The 19,884-nt window shown below is 38.8% G+C and overlaps 1 protein-coding gene across 2 annotated transcripts in view; it reads left to right on the top strand.

Annotated features, from left to right (window-relative positions):
* LOC140738646 (ATP-binding cassette sub-family D member 2-like) overlaps positions 1-15,475 on the top strand; it is a 49,338-nt gene extending 33,863 nt beyond the window's left edge. For both annotated transcript variants that reach the window (XM_073066262.1, XM_073066263.1), the window contains 3 exons: positions 4,350-4,434; positions 8,841-8,966; positions 11,928-15,475. In XM_073066262.1, coding sequence (XP_072922363.1) covers positions 4,350-4,434; positions 8,841-8,966; positions 11,928-12,138 — 422 coding nt within the window. In that variant the 3' untranslated portion in view covers positions 12,139-15,475. The remainder of the gene's footprint in view (positions 1-4,349; positions 4,435-8,840; positions 8,967-11,927) is intronic.
* The last annotated feature ends 4,409 nt before the right edge of the window (positions 15,476-19,884 follow it).

Here is a 19,884-nt window from a genome sequence, read left to right as displayed (position 1 = left end):
ATAGGCCAAAGAATGTCCCACCAGTGATTGGGGACCAACTGGAGAGGATACTGAGGGTTGGAATTTATGCACATTTAGAAAGGCAGAGCCTGCCCAGGGACAGTCAGCATGGCTTTGTGCTGAGTAAGTCATTCCTGCGCCATGGTAGGGTACAGGTTAGTGTAATGCCATGACAGCTTGGTTTGTTGGAACTTGAAGTTCAATTCCAGCACCATCTATAAGAAGTTTGTTTATTTGTTCCATGACAACTTGGGTTTCCTCCTGTGTTCCGGATTTCCTCCCACAGTCCAAAGATGTAGATAGATAGATAGATAGATACTTTATTCATCCCCATGGGGAAATTCAACTTTTTTTCCAATGTCCCATACACTTGTTGTAGCAAAACTAATTACATACAATACTTAACTCAGTAAAAAAAAATATGATATGCATCTGAATCACTATCTCAAAAAGCATTAATAATAGCTTTTAAAAAGTTCTTAAGTCCTGGCGGTAGAATTGTAAAGCCTAATGGCATTGGGGAGTATTGACCTCTTCATCCTGTCTGAGGAGCATTGCATCGATAGTAACCTGTCGCTGAAACTGCTTCTCTGCCTCTGGATGGTGCTATGTAGAGGATGTTCAGAGTTATCCATAATTGACCGTAGCCTACTCAGCGCCCTTCGCTCAGCTACCGATGTTAAACTCTCCAGTACTTTGCCCACAACAGAGCCCGCCTTCCTTACCAGCTTATTAAGACGTGAGGCGTCCCTCTTCTTAATGCTTCCTCCCCAACACGCCACCACAAAGAAGAGGGCGCTCTCCACAACTGACCTATAGAACATCTTCAGCATCTCACTACAGACATTGAATGACGCCAACCTTCTTAGGAAGTACAGTCGACTCTGTGCCTTCCTGCACAAGGCATCTGTGTTGGCAGTCCAGTCTAGCTTCTCGTCTAACTACTCCCAGATACTTGTAGGTCTTAACCTGCTCCACACATTCTCCATTAATGATCACTGGCTCCATATGAGGCCTAGGTCTCCTAAAGTCCACCACCATTTCCTTGGTCTTGGTGATATTGAGACGCAGGTAGTTTGAGTTGCACCATATCACAAAGTCCTGTATCAGTTTCCTATACTCCTCCTCCTGTCCATTCCTGACACACCCCACTATGGCCGTGTCATCAGCGAACTTCTGCACATGGCAGGACTCCGAGTTATATTGGAAGTCTGATGTGTACAGGGTGAACAGGACCGGAGAGAGTACCGTTCCCTGCGGCGCCCCTGTGCTGCTTACCACCGTGTCAGACCTACAGTCTCCCAACCGCACATACTGAGGTCTATCTGTCAAGTACTGGTTAGTCGGTTAATTGGTTGTTATAAATTGTCCTATAATTAGGCAAGGGGTAAATGGATGAGTTGCTGGGTGGCACACCTCACTGGGCCGGAAGGAACTTTTCAGTGCTTTATCTCTAAATAAATTTTATTTCAGTTTGACAAGGTGATGAAGGAGCTTGATGAAATAAGACAATGTATGTTACAATATTTATGTAGACTTTAGGACAGCATGAGATAAAGTCCCTTCATGGTAGGTTGATTCAGAAGATAAAGTTGCATGGGATCCAGGGTGAATGGCAAGTTTGGATTCTGGACTGGCTTGCCCATAGAGGACAGTGTAGAGGAGGAAGGTTATTATTCTGACTGGATGTCATGACCAGTGGAATTCTGGTTGTATATGGGTGGATTAGCAAATTTGGCAGATGACATGATGATTAATGGAGTTCTGGACAGTGTAAAAGACTATAATAGGGTACAGTGAGATGTAACAGTTACAGATCAGGGGAGAGAATTGGCAGATGGATTTAATCTGGGCAAGTGTGTGGTGTTGCCTTCTGGGAGGTCAAATGAAAGAAGAAGGAATACAGTTATGCAGAGGGATCTTGGGATCAAAATCCATACTTCACTTAAGGTGGCTATGAAATGGGTATGGTTATGACCTGCTTGCCTTCAATTGGTATGTGTGTTGAGTATAGGATTAAGCCAGTCATGCAGCTATCTGAAGCTGTCAGGATGTCAGTATTGCATGCAGTTCTGGTCATCCCATTTATGGAACAATGTGGAGAATAGAGAGAGGGTGTAGATGAGGTTTACCAGGATGTTTCCTGGATTAGAGGGTATGACTTACAAGGAGAGGTTGAGCAAACTTGGATTATTCTCCCTCAAGCAATGGAGGCTGGGGGAGATCCGTGAGGACTTTTAAATTATAAGATGCATAGATCAGGTGAACAATTAGAATCTTATCCCCAGGATAGAAATGTTTTAAAGTTAGAGGATATGCTTTTAAGCTGGGAGGAGGCAGTAATTTAAAGGTAACATGAGGGCATGAGGGGCAAGTATTTTTTTTTACGCAGAGAGTTGTAGTTGCCTGGAATAGGGTTGTAGTGGAAGCAGGCAGTCCAGTGGCATTTAAGAGGCTTTTAGATAGACACTTGTTATGAAGGAAATTGAGGAATATAAATGATATTTAAGAGGAGCACATTTAGAATAAATTGACATCAAGATTTGGCACAATATCATGAGTTAGATGATCTGTCTAGTGCTGTAGTGTGCTATGATCTAAAGCTGATGGGATGGGAAAAAATATTAAGTTTTTTTCAGTACCACTGGAAATGTTGCTCTCGTACAAGTGACAGCATTTTTGTTTTCTTTCCATTAGAAATTCAGAGCCTAATATACTGTATATGCCACGTGAAAGGGAATATGCCTGCTCTTACTGGATTGGTTAAAAATGGAAGTTGTACATTTATCCTTTTGTATTCTGCATGGTACCAGGGTTGTGAGTTGAAGTTACCCAGGTCAATTATATAAAGTGGAACTTGCAGGAACTAACCCTTCTGGGATTTCTATCACATAATCATTGGTTTTGCATTTAACATCAAAACTTGACACCTTGAGATCTCCAAGGAAGGGGAAAGTAAAAAATACAATTAAAATGATTTTTATATCTACCAACTACATGTGAATTCTCATCTTACGCTATTTTAATAAATTAATTTTAACCTGCATATTTATTTATGACAAGCTTCCCCCCCCCCCCACCCCCACTGATATTAATTTAAAATAGTAATCTGGAGTGAGCATATGTTAATGGGAAGATGGTTAATGTTATAATTGTGGATAAGTGGTGGATAATTGTTTATCGGGATGGAGGCCGGTGACTAGCGGGGTGCCTCAGGGATCTGTTTTGGGCCCAATGTTGTTTGTAATATACATAAATGATCTGGATGATGGGGTGGTAAATTGGATTAGTAAGTATGCTGATGATACTAAGGTAGGAGGTGTTATGGATAATGAGGTGGGTTTTCAAAGCTTGCAGGGAGATTTATGCCGGTTAGAAGAATGGGCTGAACGTTGGCAGATGGAGTTTAATGCTGAGAAGTGTGAGGTTCTACATTTTGGCAGGAATAATCCAAATAGAACATACAGGGTAAATGGTAGGGCATTGAGGAATGCAGTGGAACAGAGAGATCTAGGAATAACAGTGCATAGTTCCCTGAAGATGGAGTCTCATGTATATAGGGTGGTGAAGAAAGCTTTTGGAACGCTGGCCTTTATAAATCAGAGCATTGAGTACAGAAGTTGGGATGTAATGTTAAAATTGTACAAGGCATTGGTAAGGCCAAATTTGGAATATTGTGTACAGTTCTGGTCACCGAATTATTGGAAAGATATCAATAAATTAGAGAGAGTGCAGAGACGATTTACTAGGATGTTACCTGGGTTTCAGCACTTAAGTTACAGAGAAAGGTTAAACAAGTTAGGTCTCTATTCATTGGAGCGTAGAAGGTTGAGGGGGGATTTGATCGAGGTATTTAAAATGTTGAGAGGGATAGATAGAGTTGACATGAATAGGCTGTTTCCATTGAGAGTAGGGGAGATTCAAACGAGAGGACATGATTTGAGAGTTAGGGGGCAAAAGTTTAAGGGAAACACGAGGGGGTATTTCTTTACTCAGAGAGTGATAGCTGTGTGGAATGAGCTTCCTGTAGAAGTAGTAGAGGCCAGTTCAGTTGTGTCATTTAAGGTAAAATTGGATAGGTATATGGACAGGAAAGGAGTGGAGGGTTATGGGCTGAGTGCGGGTAGGTGGGACTAGGTGAGATTAAGAGTTCGGCACGGACTAGGAGGGCCAGAATGGCCTGTTTCCGTGCTGTGATTGTTATATGGTTATTCCTGACCAATACGTCCAATGTTTGAGCAAGTTTAATATGATAATAAAAATATGAAAAATACTAATACTGTATAATTTTACCAAATTTTGCTACATCTACAGTGCTCATTATATTACTTTATTTCCTTTTGCTGCAGGATGGGATGCCTTTACTGACTGGAAGGATGTCTTGTCTGGTGGTGAGAAACAAAGAATGGGGATGGCACGAATGTTTTATCACAAGTGAGTGGGCTGTAAGGTTATTGCCAGATTAATTCAAGGAAAGTGGTTGCTTACTTAAATAATAAGTATGCCAAATTGTTTTCTGGTTATTCATGACACATGGTTATCACTGGTAATATAGTCTGTCCCTAGTTCCACACCATAGGAAATATGTGAAGCTTGAGAGATTATGGCAAAAGTATACTAAGCTTGTCTTGTCTTGTCCATACTGCACCAACCGCCACCACTGGGCTATAAAGGTGCAGGAGCAGTGTGTGGTTAAATGCCTTGCTCAAGGACACACACACTGCCTCAGCTGAGGCTCGAAATAATGATCTTCAGGTCGCTAGCCCAAAGCCTTAACCACTTGGCCACGCACCAACACCTGGCAATATACAGGGACTTCAGTAAAGTGGATAGGCTGTCAAAGCTAAAGTGACTTTCTTAGAAAAAACAGGGTTTGCTGTTGATTAGATAGAGATGTTCAAGATCTTGAGGGATCTTGACAGGGTGGAGCAAGATAAACTGTTCCCTTAAAAGTAATTGGTAAAAGACCAAGGTTGACTTTGTGTGAAAGAGCACTACAGCACAGAAACAGGACCCTTGGCATATCTCATCAATGCTGACCTGTTTTATTTACCCCCCCCCCGTTCCATCTACCCACATGGAGACCAAACCAAACCCCTCCATACCCTCTCCATATACCTATCCAAACTTCCCTTAAATATTGTAATTAAACTTGCATCCACCACTTCTGTTGGCAGCTTGCTCTACACTCATATCACCCTTCAATCTCTGAATGAAGATGCTTCCCCTCACCTTTCTCCCTAAATTCATGACCTTCATTTCTAGTCTTGTTCAACTTCAGAGGAAAAAGCCTACATGTACTGTATTTACCCTTCCTACAGCCCTCATAATATTATGTATAAGATCACTCTTCATTTCCCTACACTCCAGGTCCTAACCTATTCAAACTTTACCTAGAACTCAAGTTCTGGTACCATCCTTGTGATTTTTTTTGTACTCTTTCAAGCTTACTGGTATCTGTTCTATAGGTAGGTGACCAAAACTGCACACAATGCTCTAAATTCAGCTTCACTAATGCTGTGTACAACTTCAACTAGATGTTCCAACTCCTGTACTCCAAAGTGCCAAAATCCATAAGTATAACTCTGTTTATTTGTAACATTGCATTCAGGAATTATGAATCTGTATTCCCAGGTATCTTTGTTCAGTGCCTTCCATTCACTGTTTACATCTTGCCCAGATTCAAAGTTTGAAGCTGATTTATTCTTGCGAGTGTACTCAATAAATCCATAGTAGAATAATAGCCATAATAGAATCGATGAAAGACCGCACCAACTTAGGCATTCATCCACTGTGCAGAAGACAGAAAACTATGCAAATACGAAAAGGAAGAAATAATAACAAATATCAAAAACATGACATGGAGTCCTTGAAAGTGAGTCTGTCGGTTGTGAGAACATGTCAATGGTAAGACAAGCAAAGTTGATTGCATTTATTCCCTTTGGTTCAAGAGCCTGATAGTTAAGGAGTAATAGTTGTTCCTGAACCTGGTGCTCCTGTACCACCTTCCTGATGACAGCAGTGAGAAGAGAGCATGACCTAGATGGTGAGGGTCACTGATGATGGATGCTGCTTTCCAGTGACAATGCTTTCTGTAGATGTGCTCAATGATGGGGATAGCTTTACCTATGAATGGGCTGCGCTGTGTCCACTACTTTTTGTAGGATTTTCCGTTCAAGGGCATTGGTGTTTCCAGGCTGTGATGCAGTCAGTCAATCTACTCTCCACCACACATCTGTAGAAGTTTGTCAAACTTTTAGATGTCACACCGAGTCTTTGCAAACTCCTATTGAAGTAGAGACGCTGCCGTGCTTTCTTCATAATTGCACTTAGTACAGTATCTCACACTTGTACACCTCATACTTGTCTTCATTTATTGATATTTGCCATTTTCAGGCTGTTTTTCCAGCTGGTCCAAATCGTGCTGCAAGCTTTGATAGCCATGACATGAACAAAACTTATTTATTTATGAAGTAAATAGTCATATTCTGGAATTCATTCGATGAAAGATTATAGCAGTTAATTGACCTGTCAGTTTTAAGACAGAACTGTGCAGAACCTTCAAGGAGAAATAATTGCAGGTACATGGGAAAAGAGCTGGGTAAATAGCATTGAACAGTTGGCTGTTACACAGACCCAACATGGGCATGAACAGCAGAACGTTTCCAAGCTGAATGATTCTGAGATTCCATTAGCTGGTTGTGGTATCATTTGCTAATTTTCAACATGCTGTCTCAATAAAGATCTCTGTGTGGAGAGGTGAAAGGAAAAGTATACTCATTGTTGGGGACAATTATTCTCCTTTAGATGCACCACCTCAGAAGGTGAGAAATGGATAGATTGTAAAACCCCATCAAAATAGGTGTGAATCATTATCTGTCTGGAAGCTTGTGCAATCTATTTGCTCATTTTTTTTGTTTGGTCAGTTGGTGTTTGGCTGTAGTAGTCTGTTATTTTTCTGTTAAGTAGACAGTTCATTGGTAGCTTGTTGAATTAAAAATTTGAATAGGTCTTTAAATAGTGTAATATTGTCAATGCTTCCTACTTTTAAAAAAACAGTGGAATTGCTATAGGACCTGTTTGCGAAAGTTCTCAGCATGATGGAGAGAGTACTTCCTGGAGTAAGTTTAAAACCAGTCAGTGCAAATATTGTCTAGGAGCAGATTCTAAGAAAATATTTGGTGCCATCTAACTGTCTAAAATATATTATCAGAAATTAAATGATAGTATTATTTGGCAAGTTGGTCCAGTCAGTTTTCTCACTAGGCATTTTGCGCCGAGCTCATACTAGCTACTTAAAGTGTGCATTTTTAAAAAAGCATTCAAACAACATTTTCACCAATAACTGTCCCAAATTGCATCATTCGTTATTTGTCTAATGTGGAGATCCCTACCAAATAAAAGGGAGGCAGTTGTTATATTTTTAATGCAGGCCAAAAGAACAGTGAGAGGTCTTGGCCTGTGTCATTGCAAGCACGATTCTTCTGTCAAGATGCTGACATTCTTCTTGCTGCAAGTCCTTGCCCAGAGGGCAAAGGGCCAGTGCTCTGCTAAATTCAGCTTAATTTGTGGTACAAAATGGCTAGGATCCTCTTCATTACCAGTCCACCCCAAAGACAGGATGTCTGGAGCCTCTCTTCCAAAGCCCCACTTCTAGCTGTGTTAGCTTGGTGCCCTACTTGCTGTCAGTCCCGGCTATACAGTTAAACAGATGTAATGCTTGAAAGACACATGTTAGTAATTCCTTGTTTTAGTTCAGCTACATTAGATTGACTAAACAGTTGAATATTGATGTTTTTTATACTGTGCAGAAATGGGAAACCAAGTATTCCATCATACAATACTGTGCAAAAGTCTTATGCACATTTATATAGCTAGAGTGCCTAAGACAATAAATGACAATGCAAATATACCCTTAATTGGCCTCTGTTTAATGGATCCACTACTTTGTTGGAAGGAGAGAACTGGAGGAGTCTCATCTCTATCTCCAATGGATATGTTATTTAATACTTTAATCATCTGTTTCCAAATTAAATAGCCTACTTGCAACTCAATTTTCAGTATTTTCAAGGCAGCGTGGTATTTCTATAATGTTATTTTGTGGAACCATAGCAAATAGAAGCAGGCAATCCGGCCCTTTGAGCCAGCACCACCATTCAATATAATCATGGCTAATAATACAAATTCAATATCTCTTTTCTGGTTTCCTCCAATACCCATTGATCTCTGTAGCCTTTAGTATTATATATAATTACAACTTGAATGTTATTAGTTGTTTGACCTTTACTGACCAGATTTTAGCTCAACTGAATAGAGTAAATGAACTATGACAAAAAGAGAAGACAAGGGGGAGAAAAGTAATAAAGTTATTATGAGATTTTTAAAAAATGACAAATTCCCAAATGAAATTACGATAGAAAGCCACTGGGTTTAGTGAAGGATGTTGGAAGGGAGGAAGTGTGGGAATAAATACCATTTTCGGTTTAGTTGTACATTCCATCTAAGCAATTGAATAGAAATATTCCCATTAAGCAAAGTTAAGCTAATATAGATAATGGGATTACCTCCAAACCAAATGAAACATTATTTCATATCGCTGTACTGTCAATTTAAAAGTTTCTCATTTTACATGTTACAAAGGATTTATTATAACTTAACATCCCATTCTTGCTTTCCTTGATGCACTTTGACTTTAATGAAAATTATGTCTTTTAATTCTGAATATCATAAGTATTTTACAAAATTTGGTCTAATTTAAAATAAGATCTGGTTAAGTTGTTACAAAATAGTTAATAATATATAGATTTTGTGGTTTACTAAGTTTATTTAATTCCATTTAGACCAAAATATGCATTGTTAGATGAATGCACAAGTGCTGTGAGCATTGATGTCGAAGGAAAGATATTTCAGACTGCAAAAAATTCTGGGATCTCATTGCTGTCAATTACGCATAGGCCATCTCTCTGGTGAGTACTTACTTATAAATTTCTAATGAGAAATGTATGCTTGCTATTCTGCTTCATCCAAGTTAGAAACCATTATTGCAAAATGCCTTAGCTAAATTCTAGATTCTCCTCTATTATAGTGCACTAAACAAGAAAGGAATTGAAATCATCTTGATATGTTATTTCAGTTTAAGGCATGGATAAATGTTTCTTAAAATTGTTAAGTATAATAAGAAGAATCATAATTTATTCTTAGCACTTTTCAAATTTTGATGCTACATACAGTATTAATGTATTAAAAATTAATACAAAAATGCAGCTTTGTGCCATCATTCATTTGATGCAGTTGAATCATTTAAGATCTAAATTACTAAAAGTGAATACTGTAAATGTAATGTTCAACATGCTTTTGAACTGTAGCATAGGAGCAGAATTAGGTCATTTAACCCATTAACTCTGCTCTGCTATTGTATCATAGTTGTTTTCTTTTGAAGTGTATCCTTAAAATTGACTTGTATATTTAAAAATATGTATTTTAATTAGTATTGCCACGGATGCAACATCCTGCTCTCTGTTCCACAGTCTGGACTAGATTATAGATGATAGTTATTTGCAATGTTTTAAAATGATTCTCTTCTGTCTGATTTTTATACTCTAGTTATCTGTCTACTATTCAACATTCCTTACAATATTTTTAAATGTTCCACAGATAAGAGAAAGCATAACAGTAGTGCTTTGAGAGGTTATTCCTGTGGAATAATCTAACAAGGCCACTTGGGTAGAACTTAGAAATCAAAATGGATTGATACTTTGATAGGGCTATTTTGTAGACACCCCAATAGTCAGTAGGAGCTTGAGCAGACATGTCAAGAAATTGCACTGTGTTGTGAGAATAGGTGGTTAATGTTAGTAGGAGTTTTCAATTTTCCCAGTATTGATTGAGCCACCTAGAGTGCAAAGGAGCTGGATGAGGCAGAATTTTTGAAGTGTATTCAAGAGAGTTTCCTCATGCAATATGTATCGGAACCTACTCTGGAAAGTGCTCTGGACCTCCTTGGGGAACGAGGTGGGCCAAGCAACCGAAGTGATAGTTGGAGCACTTTGGGTCCAGTGACCATAATTCTGTTAAGTTTGAAATAGTTATGGAAAAATGTAGAATAGGTCCATAGGATAAAATCCTGAACTGGAGCAGAGGTAACTTTGAGCGTGTTAGGATCTAGCTGGGGTCATCCATGTGACTTTTTAAAGCCAAGGGAACAGTCAGCACTGAGGTAGAGTTTAGAAGGGTCACATCAAGGGTTTGGAGCAGCAGGTTCCCGCTAGGGTAAAAGGTAGACGTACCAAGTTCAGTGAACTCTGGCTGACAAGCATTATTATCAAGGTTCTGTTCGGGAAAAAGAAGAAAGCATACATCACTTTCAGACAGCTGGAGACAAATAAATCCCTCAATTAATATAAAATTTTAAGAGCAGGCAAAAGGAGGGAAATCAGGAGGGCAGAAAGGATTGCAAGGTAGAGACTCAGTCCATCAGAGTTATTTGTATATGGAGCCACGGGAGATTCCACAGATTTCTAATGTCTGCTTCTCCTTCGTGTTTACTAAGAAGAATATCATGGATACCAATTAAATGAAGGTAATAAGTACTGAGGCCTTGGAACTTAGGCCAATTGCAAGGAAGGAGGTAATCACAGACTTGAAGTGCATTAGATGTGCAAATGCTTAGGGCCTGACCAAATGCAACCTGGACCTTATGGGAGGCCAATTTAAAAAATAAAAATCACAGAAGTCCTTATTGTCTTATCATTATACACTGGCAGAGTTCCAGAAGACTAGAGAGTGACTAATGTTCCATTGTTTAAGAAGGGTAGCAAGAACAAGTCAGAGGACTGCAGGCTGGTCAGAGGACTCAAAACACAAAAATACAACTGCAGATGCTGGGGATCAAAGAATATGTACACAACGCTGCAAGAACTTAGCAGGCCAGGCAGCATCCGTGAGAAAAGAGTAGCCAACGTTTCAGGCCGAGACGCTTCATCAGGAATGGGGGGGGGGGGGGGGCGATTGGCTTCGGCCCTCTCTTCCCCCCCATTCCTGATGAAGGGTCTTGGCCCGAAACGTTGGCTACTCTTTTCTCACGGATGCTGCCTGGCCTGCTGAGTTCTTCCAGCGTTGTGTACATATGGTCAGAGGACTGCAGGCTGGTCAGTTGTAAGGAAATTACAGGAGAGAATCCTGAGGATAAGATCTACCATCACTTGGATGTTTGAGGCTTGATCATGAATAATCACCATGAATTTATTCAATGGAGATCTGATGAATCATTTGGAGTTCTTCAAAGTGGTATCTAAGGGGATAGATGAAGGTAGGGTAATGGATGTTGTCTATGTCAACTTTAGTAAAGCTTTTGACAAGGTTCTGTATGAAAGGCTGATCTGGAAAGTTAGGCTGCATGGGATTTAGAAGGAACAGGTGAGGTGGATTCAGAGTTGACTGGATGATAAGAAACAGAGGGTGACAATTGAAGGTTGATTCCCTCATTGAAGGCCTGTGACTAATGTGGTGCTGCAGAGGTCATTGTGGGACCTCTGCTCGTTATTTGTGTAATAATACTGAAGTAGGGGATCATGTTGATAGTGAAGCTGGTTACCATTAATTACAAAGAGATCTTGATCTGTTAGGGAGATAGGCTGAGGAATTGCAAATAGTTTTCAATTATATCTGTCAGTACTGTACAATCCAATTGAGACAGGTTATCAAGCTTTTCCTTTAGAGGCAATGACTATTGGCCTCTGAGGTATCCACTACTTTGTTGCAAGTAGATAAAGTGGTGAAGAAGGCATGTAGTATGCTGGTCTTCATCAGTCAGGACATTGAAGTTTGAAATAGGGACATTATTATGTTGCAGTTGTATGAACAACATCAGCAGTTGTGTTTGCAAAATGGAAGGAGATCATATAAGATTGACTTAATTAATTTTGCAGGAAATACCACACACACCTGTTACAGTTTGATGGGGAGGGTGGTTGGCGATTTGAACAACTGGATACTGCCACCCGACTCTCATTAGCTGAAGAAAAGCAAAGACTTGAGTCTCAACTGGCTGGAGCCCCTCAGATGCAACAGAGATTGAATGAACTGTGCAAGATTTTGGGAGAAGACTCTGTGCTCAGAACTACGGGATCAGAAGAATGATAACAGACAATGGATGGTGAATAATAAGAGCTACAAAAGAAAAACATCATGCAAACAAAATTAAAATGAGATTTTCCAATTCATTTAGAATCATTAATTCCTTTCAGTAAAACAAGTTTTAACTTTTGGATGTACAGCCTCATCACTTGATTAGAATACTGGTAGGTAAACCTTTGGAAAGTTTACATTATTGAACTAACAACTTTTCATGAATTTGACTGCACACATTTGAAAAAAAAATAATCTTAAGAGGAAGCTAGAATTTACATATTCTGGATAATTGGTTCACATTCTGTAAATACAGTTCTATGCTCCAAGATCTAACGAACTGCCTTTTCTGTTCACTTGGTATCAGCTATCATGTGGTACAAGTAACCAGGATAGATTTTAATTGCTGTTACCACACCATTATCTTTTTTAACCACTCTGCCCAAGAAGTTTATTTACAATAAGCACAAACAGTATTTTGTCCTGCTTGTCAGGATCCATTGTTTTGAGGAAAGAAATAAGAGTTTGTATATCAAAATGATTTTATTATAGTGCAGTATGATTGAATCTCTCGTATAAGATTTAGCATGCCAGCCATGCTTTTTAAACTATTATGTCCCTATTTGTTGCTGTTCAAGCAGTATATTCAGCACGGCTTCTGCATTTTTGTTAGGTATGAATTTGTTTACCCACATTCCATAGTACAAAGCATCTAAAATTGTGCTCTTTTTTTAAGGTAAGATGGTTTTCTATTTAATTACTGAAGCCCTCTGTTGGTTGAGATCAACCATAGATATTGGGTCCTAGCTGTCTACATGTTAGGCAAGTCAGTGCAGTAAGATATGAAGCCCATGCTTGTGCCCTGGAGAGGACACAATCCACCAGAGGCGCAAACCCACACGATCCCCTGGGATCGATGACTGCCTATTAAGACATGAAAAGCAAGCTGTCTCACCCTCTTCATGGAGCTGATGAATCCAAAGGAATGGCAGAGACCAATACAGTTTGGCACCAGCAGCGTTGCCTGAGTTGCCAATCAGCGTTGAACTCGAAGTAGAACTGCCTTAAGGACTCCAGCTCTGGATTTTTCCTTGGGAGTTTACTCACGAAGCCTTCCCTATGAGTAGGTATAGATAGCCACAAGGCAGTGGAGGTTTGAGATCAGAGCTTTCCTTCTAGATGAGCTGCCAACTGTGCTTGATGGGTGCCATCTGCCTAAAGCAACTGGCTTTAAGATGTCAGTAACCTGTTTTGCCCCTTTAATTATTATAGTGTACATTAACACAATGCACATTTTGCTTCAACTAAAGGGTTATTGGTTCCATTAATTACATTTATTTTTCCAATGGCTTCAAAGAAAAACGCAGGCAAGCTTTGAAAGCAAAATAACAGCAGATGCATGAAATCTTAAAAACAAAGTGCAGGAAATGCTCTGCAGGATGGGCAGCATCTGTAGTGAGAGAGAATTAATGCTTAAGATTTATGATTTTCATCATTGCAGGTAAAACGTCATTGTCTGAAACATTGGCTGTTGGCTCGCCACAGTGTTTGCAATTTTTATTTCTGGGTTTACTTTATTCTTCTCAAACGTGTTTATGCATTTATTAGAACTGATTCATGCAGAGGCTTGTCTCCAAGAAAATGTTTGCTCAATGTACTTGGTGTTCTTTACATCTGTACTACTGAGATGCCTAATTTTATATACATTACTATTTTAAATTATAAAGCATCAGATTTTTAAATTTGTTCCTTTCCAGCCAGGAAGGTTAAGTCTGTGGATTTTGTAACTGTTGTTTGGCCATCTGGGGGTGTACTTCTTTGATGCAGAGCTGGTCCTGTATTCGGCACACTTCACTCTATACATGAAATAAACATAAAATCTATGGAAACTTTGCAATGAGGAATATTAGAATTCAAACCACAACTGAAGCATGTATTTGAACTTGAAAACTAAATGGCTGCCAGTACTCTTGAGTGTGCTCCCCATTAGCTTTTAGATTCAACTAAGTTGTTGAGTTTGAAGTCAGCTTTTTAAATTTATCATCTTAAAATGCAAGGGTCTATTATCATTCCTTGCTGTTCTGTGTAAATTTAAAAATGTGCTGTTTGTATTCTTGAAACTATTGTCTTTCATGAAAAGTTGGTGATCTGCATGTACTTGCATGCCATTAAATATTGTTTAATTATCACACTCTTCTAACCAGTCCATACTACTGAACCTCATACCCTCAGCTTTGTGTTCTAAACTGTGTTTTGCATGATGTATGTAAACTTTAAGCAATATCATGCATTTCTGTGAAAATGCAATGTATAGTAGCTCCAACATTATTCATATGGCTGGACCAGGATGTGATGGAAAAATAGCATGTGCATGGGAATGAACACAGCTATTTCATTTGTGTTTTGAAAGATTTGTAACTAAAATGAATAACATTTTATATTGAAACTTTGAAATATTAACAATAAATTGCATGATTTGCAGGTCATTATTTTGTTAAGTTGGTAATTCTGGTACAGTTGACCAGCAAAATGGAAAATTTGCTTAAATACCCCAAAAACTTCACATTTTTCCATTGCTATCAAAAAGACCAGAAATGTTACCACATTTGATCAAGGCAAATCTGTTGGCAGGTGTGGTCAATCTTAAATGAAAATAAATGATGTGATATACATTTGTAATCAAATGTGTTCTCTGTATTCTGCTTCTGCCATCCAGTATTTACCAATATTTCTTAAGTGTTGGAACTGAGAGGAGAAATGGATAACCACACATGAATACAGTATCAAAGTGCATATTTATTGTCACATCTATTACCAACCAAAGTAATACATATGCAAGGCCAAATTATGTTACATTTAAAGTACTGTTTGTATTAACTAATCTGAAGAGATCTTGGCTTGATGTAGAACGTAATTTGAGCAGTCCAAACACTGCAAGGAGTAAGTTGCATTTTCTGAAATGAATTTAAAAATTACCTCAATGAATGTGAAATTCTGTTTTGCATTTAAATGACTATTTAATCTGTATGTAAATGCACCGTGTGTATTGTAATTTGGAAAATACTTTTATTGTTAAACACATTAAAAGTTTCTGAATCATCAGGAACTTTCATTTCTGTAATTATTACTTTAAAAAGGCATATTAAGTTCTATGAAGTGAAAAGGCAACAAAGATTTGAATTAATGCACTGCTATTTCTGATTCAAGATATCCATAGTTGGTGATGTACTTTTGAAATAACCCTCATAATACTTATTGAAACGTGGCTTATTTGTGTGAAATGTCACAAACATGATGACAAAGGGTTTTGAAACGTAAATAATAAACTGGTCACCAGATGAACATGAAATTCGATGAATGCAATTCCTAATGCAGATATTCATGAGGACTAATATCAAAGATGGCAGTTTTACAGGCAGCACACTCAGTTAAGGATCAGAAGCACAATAACTGAGATTGATTATTGTTCTCTGTGCCTTGTGCAGTACTAATGTGCACACAGACGCCTGGTAGATCAGAAACAGGAAAATATCATTTTTTTAAAAATAGTGTACAACAAAAATGGCTTCACCAAAGGCCCTTGAAACATTCAAGCATTGCGATACTGGCAGAGCTGTGTGCATTTTGCAGTGACACAACAATTCTTGCTATCTATAATCTTAGGTACTTATTTCAGTTTTCAATTGCTGTAAGATGTAACTTGGAGAATATCTGCTGCCCTAAAGCAGAGAGGTTATTAAGCCTATTGATGGCAAACCAGAAAAGTGAAGGAAATGTGATTTTTACCAATATTTTATTGTGTACATAATTTAAGGTAGATAATACAATTTGAATAAGAGGGGAGTTGAAAATGTATTCCCTATCTTTTTAAAATGGTCTTTAAAACATACTTTGAGCAGATTTTGGTCATTGAAGCTAATGTAGGTGGTTGTTGAATATTCCATTGACCTTGCTTACATCATCTTATGCATAAAATGCATGTTGCCACATTTGCTTTGCAGTATTATGTTTCCTCCTGTCCTTCCTGCCTGAAATCCTAAATTTGTTTTGCCCTGCCTTTGATTATGTAATCAGAACAGTTGCAGGACATGTTACCTAATGTTCTATCAGATTCTGGATTCTCTGGCTAACATTGTAATTAAAATGTCTGATTCTTGAATCTAAATTGGTAAATATTCTATGCATCCTCTCAAGGATATTCATTTTCTTCCTAAAAAGTCGTGACCAGTGTCAGAATAATATAATTAAGCCTAACCATAAGTTCCTTGCATTTGTCCTCAAAATTAAGATGTTATATTGCTAATTACTATTTTAATGTGTCTTTCCACTTTCAATGATCTACACCTTTAATTCTCAGATCTCATGCTGACATTTGTTATAACTCTGCTATTAAGTCCACATTGCCTCTCCCTAGCACCATAGGACAGAGGAGCAGAATTAGACCATTTGGCCCATTGTCTGCTCTGTCATTCCATCATAGCAGATTTATTATCCTTCTCCACACCTTTTATCGGCCTTCTCCGCATAATTTTTGATGCCTTTACTAATCAAGAACCTCAGCTTTATATACCTAGGACCATAAGACCTAGGAAACTTTATTTTTTATTTATAAAGATACAGCATGCTAACTGGCTATCTGACCCATAAGCATTAATGCCAAAATCTCATGAAACTCTATAGTAAATGGCATTTGCCTCCTCAACTGTTACTGTGCTCATCTATATGTTGCCTGTTTGCATCATTGTCAAATTTTACTCTATATCTAAAGTCCAAGTGATTTCACAGGGTTGTTAGTACTGACTTTTGAGGAACACCATTGTTTGTCTTCCTCCAATTCGGTGGGGGGCGGAGGGGGGGAGGTTACAACCACCATTTATCACAGCTCTTTTTAAATCAATCTGTGAACATACCACACTTTCTCCTCCCCATCATGTCATGAACATCATTTCTGTCATCCATTGTTTATTTTGAAAATATCTCCTTTTCTCTGATTATCACAAGTGCATCTAGACTGGAAGTTTAGCTCTATTCTCTATATACACATGTATGACTAAGCACTGTTCCAAAGCCAACTTCAAATTTGTCACTGGTACTAGAATTATAAATGACAATGAGTCAGTGGATAGGAGAGAGATGGGATATCCAGTTGTGTGATGCAACAGAAACGATCTCGCTCTACATCAGCAAAAGTGGGGAAGGAGGGCAATCATGCACCAGTCTACACCGGCAGATCAGCAATGGACAGAATAAACAGCTTCAAATTCCTGGATGTTAACATACGAGATGACCAGTCATGGGTGGAGCACATAGATAAACACGAGGAAAGAGCGCTCATCTTTCTCAGCGGGTTAAGGAGATACAGTATGTCATAGAACACTAAAAAAAATTAAGCTGTATTGTTTAAAGAATTCTAACTAATTGCATCATGATCTGGTATTGTGGCTGAAGGATGGTTGTAATTGGGAGCTGAATGTCCGAGGTTACAAGTTGTATCGGAGGGATAGGAAGGTAGGCAGAGGGTTTGGGTATGGCTCTACTGTTAAAGAATGGCATCAAATCAGTAGAAAGATGTGACATAGGAATGGAAGATGTTGAATCCTTGTGGGTTGAGTTAAGAAACTGCAAGGGCAAAAGGACTTTGATAGCAATTATGTACAGCCCCCCAACTGTGGCTGGGAGGTGGACCACAGATTACATCAGGAAACAGAAAAGGCGTGTCAAAAGGGCAATTTTATGGTAGTCATGAGAGATTTTAATATGCAAGTCAATTGGGAAAATCAGGTTGGTAATGTATCTCAAGAGAGTGAGTTTGTTGAATGTTTAAGAGATGGTTTTAGAGCAGTTTGTTGTTGATCCTACTAGGGGATCAACTGTACTGTAATGAACCGGAGACGATTAGGGAGCGTAAGGTAAAAGAACCATGAGGAACCAGTGATCACAATATGATTGAGCTCAATTTGAAATTTGATAGGGAGAAAGTAAAGTCTGATGTAGCAGCATTTCAGTGTAAGGGAAATTACAGTGGTATGAGAGAGGAGTTGGCTGAAGTAAATTGGAAGGGACTGTTGGCAGGGATGTCAGCAGAGCAGCAATGGCATGTGTTTCTGTGGGAAATGAGAAAGGTGCAAGACCTATGTATTCCAAAGATGAAATACTCAAATGGTAAAATAGTACAACCATGGCTGACAAGGGAAATCAAGGCCATTGTAAAAGCAAAAGAAAGGGCATACAACAAAGAATGAATTAATGGATGAATTAGTAAAAATTAGTGGGAAGATAGAGGATTGGGAAGTTTTTACAAACCTACAGAGAGCAACTAAAAATCATTAGAAGGGAAAAGATGAAATATGAAAGCAAGCTAGCAAATAATATCAAAGTGGATAGTGAAAGCTTTTTTAAGTATGTTAAAAATAAAAGAGAAGGGTGGATATAGGACCGTTAGAAAATGAGGCAGGAGAAATAATAACAGGGGACAAGGAGATAGCTGATGAACTAAATGAGTACTTTGCATCAGTCTTCACTGTGGAAGACACTAGTAGTGTACCATATGTTCTGTGAAGGAGAAGAAGTGGGTGCAATTACTATTACAAGAGAGAAGATGCTCAAAATGCTGAAAGACCTAAAGGTACATAAGTCACCCGGACCAGAGGAACTGCACCCTAGGGTTCTGAAAGAGGTAGCGTTAGAGATTGTGGTGGCATTAGGAATGATTTTTCAGAAATCATTGGACTCGGGCATGGTGCTAGAGGATTGGAAAATTGCAAATGTCACTCCACCCTGTAAGAAAGGAGGAAGGCAGCAGAAAGGAAATTATGGACCAGTTAGCCTGACTTCAGTGGTTGGGAAGATGTTAGAGTCAAATGTTAGGATGAGGTGATGGAGTACTTGGTGACACAGGATATGATAGGACAAAGTCAGCATGGTTTCCTTCAGGGAGAATCCTGCCTGACAAACCTGTTGTAATTTGAGGAGATTACAAGTAAGATAGATAAAGGGAATGTAGTGGATGTTTTGTATTTGAACTTCCAGAAGGCCTTTGACAAAGTGCCACATGTGAGGCTGCTTACCAAGTTAAGACCCCATGGTATTACAGGAAAGTTACTAACATGGTTAGAGCATTGGCTGATTGGTAGGAGGCAGCAAGTGGAAATAAAAGGATCCTTTTCTGGTTGGCTGCCAGTGACTAGTAGTGTTCTGCAGGGGTTGGTGTTGGGACCACTTCGTTTTCTGCTGTATGTAAATGATTTAGAAATAGATAGCTTTGTTGCCAAGTTTGCAGATGATATGAAGATTAGTGGAGGGGCAGGTAGTGTTGAGGAAATGGGTAGGATGCGTAAGGACTTAGATAGATTAAGAGAATGGGCAAGAAAGTGGCAAATTAAATACAATGCTGGAAAATGCATGGTCATGCACTTTGGTAGTAGAAATAAATGTGCGGGCTATTTTCTATATGGGGAGAAAATCTAAAAATCTGAGATGCAAAGGGACTTGGGAGTCCTTGTGCAGAACATCCTAAAGGTTAACTTGTAGATTGAGTCAGTGGTGAGGAAGGCAAATGCCACGTTAGCATTCATCTCAAGAGGTCTAGAATACAAGAGCAAGGAAATGATGCTGAGGCTTTATAAGGTACTGGTGAAGCCTCACCTTGAGTGTTGTGAACACTTTTGGGCCCCGCATTTTAGAAAATATGTGCTGGCAGTGGAGGGGGTCCAGAGAAGGTTCACAAGGATGATTCCAGGAATGAAAGGGTTATTCGAG

Source organism: Hemitrygon akajei, chromosome 14 (genome assembly GCF_048418815.1).
Source record: "Hemitrygon akajei chromosome 14, sHemAka1.3, whole genome shotgun sequence".
NCBI classification, from domain to species: Eukaryota; Metazoa; Chordata; class Chondrichthyes; order Myliobatiformes; family Dasyatidae; genus Hemitrygon; species Hemitrygon akajei.
The sequence above is the reverse complement of the archived record's forward strand: the minus strand, read 5'-3'. Positions and strand labels throughout refer to the sequence as shown.